Source organism: Numida meleagris, chromosome 1, assembly GCF_002078875.1.
Source record: "Numida meleagris isolate 19003 breed g44 Domestic line chromosome 1, NumMel1.0, whole genome shotgun sequence".
NCBI classification, from domain to species: Eukaryota; Metazoa; Chordata; class Aves; order Galliformes; family Numididae; genus Numida; species Numida meleagris.
The window spans coordinates 193,673,447-193,680,285 of NC_034409.1; the positions used below are offsets into that span (position 1 = coordinate 193,673,447).

General features: G+C 56.6%; 1 protein-coding gene across 2 annotated transcripts in view; it reads left to right on the forward strand.

Moving 5' to 3' along the window:
• PLEKHB1 (pleckstrin homology domain containing B1) overlaps positions 1–4,646 on the forward strand; it is a 9,445-nt gene extending 4,799 nt beyond the window's left edge. For both annotated transcript variants that reach the window (XM_021384126.1, XM_021384125.1), the window contains exons 5-8: positions 339–441; positions 1,147–1,186; positions 2,446–2,551; positions 2,861–4,646. In XM_021384126.1, coding sequence (XP_021239801.1) covers positions 339–441; positions 1,147–1,186; positions 2,446–2,551; positions 2,861–2,997 — 386 coding nt within the window. In that variant the 3' untranslated portion in view covers positions 2,998–4,646. The remainder of the gene's footprint in view (positions 1–338; positions 442–1,146; positions 1,187–2,445; positions 2,552–2,860) is intronic.

A 6,839-nucleotide genomic window follows, 5' to 3' on the forward strand; every position in this document is an offset into this window, starting at 1 on the left:
TGGGGCCCCATGGGATGGCTTTGGGGATCCCACTGGGGTGGTTTTGGGGACCCCATTGCTTGGCACTGTGGGTCCCCTCAGGTGGCTTTGGTGGTTGTCTTGGATGGCATTGTGGGTCCCACTGGGTGGTTTTGGGGGTCCCACTGGGTTGGCTTTGGGGATCCCATTGGGTGGCACTGTGGGTCAACTCAGGTGGCTTTGGGGATCCCAACGGACAGCTTTGGGGTCCCACTAGGTGGCTTTGGGGATCCCATTGGTTGGCACTGTGGGTCCCCTCAGGTGGCTTCGGGGTCCCCTTGCGTACCCCCCCAAGGTTGGCATTGGCTGTCCCCTTGCAGACGTGCAGCCACCCGAGGGGAAGAGCCGCGAGTGCCTGCTGACCGTTGTGCTGCGGGACGGCTCCAAGACGACGCTGTGCGCCGAGAGCGAGGACGACGCCATGTAAGTGCCCCAATCCCCTCAGCAGCTCCTGCCCCCATTATCCTGGCCCCATGAGCACCTCAGTAGGGAGAGAATCGCGTCCCGCTGCCCCCAGCTCCCGCTCGCTGTGAGCCCCGAGGTCGTTTGCAGGGCAATGGGTGCAGATTTGCTTTTCTCGCTGAATACCTCTGAGCCAAGCAGAGCTATTTTTAAGCACCCTGGATGAGAAATCAGCTCTTAGCCAACGACAAAGAACTGTGGCAGTGTTTCCATCGGTGTTCGCTGATAAATAATGCAAACATGGAGCGCTAATTGGATTAAGGCCATGCCCAGGATGATGCAATGCCGCTTTTAGCACCGCTCCTCTTTATCTTTAATAGCATGAAACCTTAAGCTGCTCTTAGAAGACAGGGAGATGCTGGAACTGGATGGTTTTTGAGGTCCCTTCCAACTCATGCCATTCTATGATTCTATGTTGAGACGCTTGGAATGGAGGGAAACTCACCCATTATTCACTTTCCCCTCCAGTTCGGGGTCACATTCCCACCTCACTCACCCTGAGCCATTCCTGCCCATCGTCCCCACCCCTGTGCCATCGGGTCCCAGTCCCATCCCCCTCCCCATCCCCATGCTAATTGGGAATTAAGGATTAATGCCAGCGCAGCTGGAGGGAGGGGACCACTGCCTGGCCAAGCCCCCAACCCGTTCCCTTTGCTTCCTTTGCAGTGCGTGGAAGATGGCCATGCTGGAGGCAAAATCCACCCCGGTGAGGCTTCCCCCACCCTTGTCCCCCGAAATAGGGACATTGATGGCACCAATGGGGACATAACTGAGCTGGGGATGGCAATGGGGACATAACTAAGGGGGAGAGAGGCAGAGTTAAGGTGATATGGGCAGAGTTAAGGTGATACAGGCAGAGTTATGATGATGGGGAAAGAGTTCAGTGTAGCAGGGTGAGAGTGATGCGGTCACAGTTAAGGGGATAGGGGCAGAATTAGGGACATGGTCAGTGGGCATGGTGGGGATGGGTTGGACTGGGGATCTTGGAGGTCTTCTCCAACCGTAATGATTCTGTGGTTCTACGAATTAAGGTGATGGGGAAACAGTTAAAGGGATACAGGCAGAGTTAAGGGCAACAGGGACACAGTTATGGTAAGGGGATGAGGTTAAGGTGATAGTGGCAAAGTGATGGGGACAGAGTTGAGGGCAGTGGGGACAGGGTTGAAGTGATGGGGACAAAGTTAAGGAAGCAGGGACAAATTTAAGAGCAGTGGGGGCAGTTAAGGGGAGCGGGGGCAAAGTTAAAGTGCTGGGGACATAGTTAAGGGGATGGGGACGGAGTTGAGAAGGGCAGAGTTAAGGGAAATGGGGACAGTCAGAGGGAGCAGGGGCAGAGCTAAGGTGATGGGGATGGAGTTAAGGTGAGGGGGCAGAGTTAAGGGGATAGGGGCAGAGTTAAAGCGATGGGGACATAATTAAGGGCAGCAGGGATAGAGTTAAGGTGATGGAGATGGAGTTAAGATGATAGAGACAGAATTAAGGTGATGGGGACGGAGTTAAGGGGAGAAAGGGAAGAGTTGTGTTGGGGGCAGAGTTAAGGTGATGGGGAAAGAGTTCAGTGTAGCAGGGTGAGAGTTAAAGTGATGGGGCAGAGTGATGGGAATGGAGTTATGGTGATAGGGGCAGAGTTAAGGGGAGTAGGGGAAGAGTTAAGGGCAGTTAAGGGGAGCAGGGCAGAGTTAAGGTGATGGGAGGAAGTTAACAGGAACAAGGGCAGAGTATAGGGCCCCCAGGGTAGGATGGTGATTGAGGCCCTTCCACAAAGGCTTCCCCTGGCACTTCAGTGGGCCACTCCTGAGTGGCCCCTACAACAGCGCACGGAGAGGCCTCCTTGCACCCCCAACCCACGGGTCAGACCCCATCACACAGAGGGGAAACTGAGGCACGGCCACGTTGTGATCAGCTCCTGCTACGTCATGGGGTCCCCACAGGGGACCGGCCTGACACTGCTCCCACCACTCCCAGGTACACGTCTACGACCCCTACGATGATGACTACTACCAGACGGTGCCCATCGACTCCCACCAGACCGCCTACATCAGCTCCGGCCACTACGGCCACCAGTACGGAGGTGGGTGGCCATGGGGCATCGCCCCCATTCTCCCCTTCCCTCTGTGCCATTTGGTGCCGACTGGGGGATGCTCAATGGGTCACAGCTCCAACCCCGGTCCCCCAGTGACAATTTCATACTTGGCGGGATTTGTGGGAAGCAGTGGGCTGAGAGACCCTGCAAACTCGGTGCACGGTGGCACTTGGGGCGGCCCACAGGGATAGAGGATGGGGCGGGGGGGCTCGGGAGGGAGATTTTCAGGGTTTCTGGGGGGATATGACACCCGTGGGGGACCCCCAGGCCATCCACCGCCCCCTTTTTGCCTTGCAGCCCCCGGGGTGACCCATGTCATCGTGCGCGAGGATCCCTACCGCGTCTCTGGGGACCAGATGGCATTGGGGCTGCTGGCGGGGGCCGCCACTGGCGCAGCCCTGGGCTCCTTCATGTGGATGCCGTGCTGGTTTTAGTGGTCCCTTTGGCTCCCCAGCCCGAGGTAACACGCCCCTGGCTTGGCACCCCCCAAAAATCGTCCTTTTGGGATAAAGGGGAGCAACCCCAGCCCACCCACCCATGGCTTTTGCATCCGATAACCTACACGCACCCAAAAACCTAAGCCAAGACCCCAGGCGCCCCAGGGAAGCTGCTGGGGATGGGAGGATGTGGCCCTGCAGCCCGGCACCATCCGCCACCCCAGATCTCCAGCTGCAGAAATACCTTAAGTTTTTTGGGATGTATTTGGAGGGGTGCTGGTCCCAGCAGCTATTCTGGGGAGGCAGCCAGGTTCTCCTTACAAAACTGCTCTTTTGAAGGGTCTTTTGGGGGGAGGCTCCAGCACCGTAGTGTTGGTTTCTTCCCCAGAACTGCAGTCCTGGGACAGGGAAAAACCAATCTGCAAATGCCAACAGGTGTCAGGGTAGGTAACAAGCATGGGGCTGGTGTGAGGGGAGAGTGAATGGAGAAGGATTTGAGTGCAAGGGGGGGGATGAGAACCCTTATCCCATACCCAGAGAGCCCCATACACACGAGCAGCTCCATGCCCTTGTCTGGCTTTCAGCCTTGCTCCAGTCCCCAAGGCTGAGCAAGCTCAGGAAATGGGGACAAATCCTTGGGAACTGGGGTCAAGGACCCAGGAACTGGGATGGGAACACCAGGAACTGGAACTCCAGGAACTGGGATGGGAATGCAGGGATTGAACTAGGAGCAGAGAAATTGAGATGGGAACCCCAGGAAGTGAGGTGGGAACCCAGGAATTGGGAAGGGAACACCAGGAACTGGGATAGGAACACCAGGAACTGGAATGGGAACATCAGGAAGTGAGGTAGGAATGCCAGGAAGTGAGATGGGAATCCAGGAACTGGGATGGGAATGCGGGAACTGAATTAGGAACACAGAAATTAAGATGGAAACCCCAGGAAGTGAAATGGAAACCCAGGTACTGGGATGGGAACCCAGGAGCCAGGATGGGAATCCAGGAACCAGGATGGGAACACAGAAATTGAGATGGGAACCCCAGGAAGTGAGATGGGAACCTAGGAATTGGGGTAGGAAACCAGGAATTCGGATAAGAATCCTGGAATTGGGATGGAAACCCAAGAATTGGGCTGAGAAGAGCCTTGGCCACAATGGGGCTTCCCCAGCCAGCACCAAGCAGCAGCAGCTCCAGGAGGGACACACAGCATGAGGTTTTGGGGAATGGGAACAGCTCCCTGGGCACTGAGCCCCTTCCTGGCCGCCGCTGGGCTTTGATCTGGGGTCAACACATGGGGACGGTCACTTGGGGTGGCCCCAACCCAGGGCAGTGCACAGCGGGGCCACGTTCATGCATTGGGCGGCACCAGGAGCATCACTGCAAGAACTCTTGATATGAAATAAGCAGCTCACGAATTTCAAAAAAAAAAAAAAAGACTGCAAACCACAAGTAGGAAACCAACAGCAGCACCAGCAACCAGCCCATTCTTCGGGCAAAGCTTCATGGATGTCCCCAGGTGTCACTGTCATCCTCCCCCTGGCCTTCCTCGCATCGCCACTGCTGCAAACCCAATCCTGCGAACGCCATCGATTTTTGGAGAAAATTATTAAAAAAAAAAAGGCTCTCTAATAAAGGTGGCCCCAATGAGACCCAGGCTGCGGGGTGAGGAGGGCTGTGAGCAGCACTGGGGGGTGACAGCGGGTGTGGGGTCTGCGTGGTGCTGGGGGGGAGCTGGGGAAGAGCCCCCACAGACCCTCTGCACAGCATCCCCTTCCAGAGGCCCAAAGGGGAGTGGTTCCACGGGGAAAACGGTGTCCAACTCCTGTACCATGAGGTCCCCAGCTCCCAGGGTGCACAGCAAGGAGCCAATTAGCCACTGCCGCCAATTAGCGCTGATGGAGGTCCCCATCTGTGCAGCAGCACCTGGGATGCAGACCCTGGGGGTGAGCCTGGGTTTGGGGTTCTACAGCACGGGGACACCGGGGGACGCAGCAGCATTCCACTGCAACGCCACCTGGCTTGAGGTGGAAGGGACCTCCAGGATCGTCAAGTTCCAATCCTAATTAAACACACTGCAATTAAATCCGGGGAGCGTGAAGGACAAAAGCAGCAGAATCAAGGCGTGCCCTATGGCAGCCCCAGAAGTTCATCCCCATGAACGAGGGCGCATCCCAGCCACGGCTGGCACCCAGCATCACTGCATCTCCTGAACGCCAATGTGCTGAGCAGGTGGTGTGCAGGGGAAACGGTGATTGCGGCACTTTAATTAGCGGTATCATTAATCAAACCTTAACACAATCAGGGCAGCCGTGCTCCTTCCAGACGCGCTCTCCGGGTGGCCGACATGGAATTGCTTTAATTTATATCCCGGCTGAGGCTGGAAGGTTGGGCTTGGAAAGGGCAGCGGGTGGCTGGGAAGCAAGCCCTGAGCATCCCTATGGGGGGAGGGGGGTATCCCTATAGGGAAAACCCAATCCCAGGACTGCAGCTATAAGGGGGAACAGCAAAATCCCCCCCTGCAGCATCCCAAATGTCTGCCTCACCCTGCAGCCACTCAATCCCAAACACCCTCTGATACAAAGGGATCCTAATTAAGTTTCCTACGTGGGGCCATGCATGGCTGCAGCAGGGTTTGCAGTGAGGCCACCAGGGAGTTCCAGCACCCTGCCACCCCGACTGCTGGTGGGATGGATGCTCCCCAGCTCTGTAATGGCACAGACTGGTGCCAGTGCTGCCTCCCGTGCGGCTGTTGCCCGTAACACCAGCCCCAGGGCACCCCCACGAGACCACTTTTAATAAAGGAGACCTTGCATGGAGTGCACTTGGGGTTGGGCTGCTGGCATTCCTACAGAATGGATGGCCACCCATGACTTCCACCACCCCCTCCAGGAACCAGAACCCCGGAGCGGTTTGGGTGGGAAGGGCGCTCAGAGCCCCCCAGCCCCACACCTCCACGAGCAGGGACCCACAGCCCCATCAGCAGCCTCGGGACCCAGGGCTCCGGGCAGCATCACGGTGCCCATCCTCGCAGTGGAGGATTTCCTCCTGATGTCCAACTGAGGCCAAAAGAGGGGAGACTTCCAACCATACGGAACCACCGGACAAGCTGGGGGCACGTCCGCCACCCGTACTCACCCACCCGTTCCTGCAGCATCCAGTAGGATGGGGCTGGAGCACGGTCTGCCAGCAGCGGGGTTCGGTCCAACCGCGGGTCCGAGGAAGAGGAGCGCAGCCCCAAGGCGGAACACGACGCAGGAAGCTGCTGGATTGCAAAAGAGCAAGAAAGGAGCAGAAAGGCAAAGCTGCACAGCGCCGAGCACCGCTCCGCCCTCCCCCAAAACCTCCAGCCCTCACAGGCTGCTCCCTCCAACCAACACCTCGAAGGCGGCGGAAAGCGCTCGCTGCAACCCCACGTTCCCATGGCCAGAGGCAGAGAAGAGAGCGAAGCCTTCCAATGAGACAGGTATTTATTTAGTTCAAGCGCTACGGATTCTTTTGTTGTTTCATATTATCAAACAGAGCTGAGGTACCAGTGACATTCCAACATGAAGAAAAGGAACCTTTTTTTCCCCTTATACAATTTCTTCAACTACTTGTTATCAAGACAAAAAGTGAGTAATGGACAGCTGCGTCATGTACTGTACAACAACCAGAGCGGGGAGGAGAAAAGAAACGGAGCAGAAACCTTCACTGTCGTCAAAGTCATCGCAAAAGAAGTCTGTTCCCGCGGTTCTACTGGCCATGCCGATGGAGCAAAAGCAAAGGGAAGCCCAAAAAGTAAAGGGAAGCCCAAAAAGCAACGGGGAACCCAAAAAGCAACGGGGAACCCAAAAAGCAAAG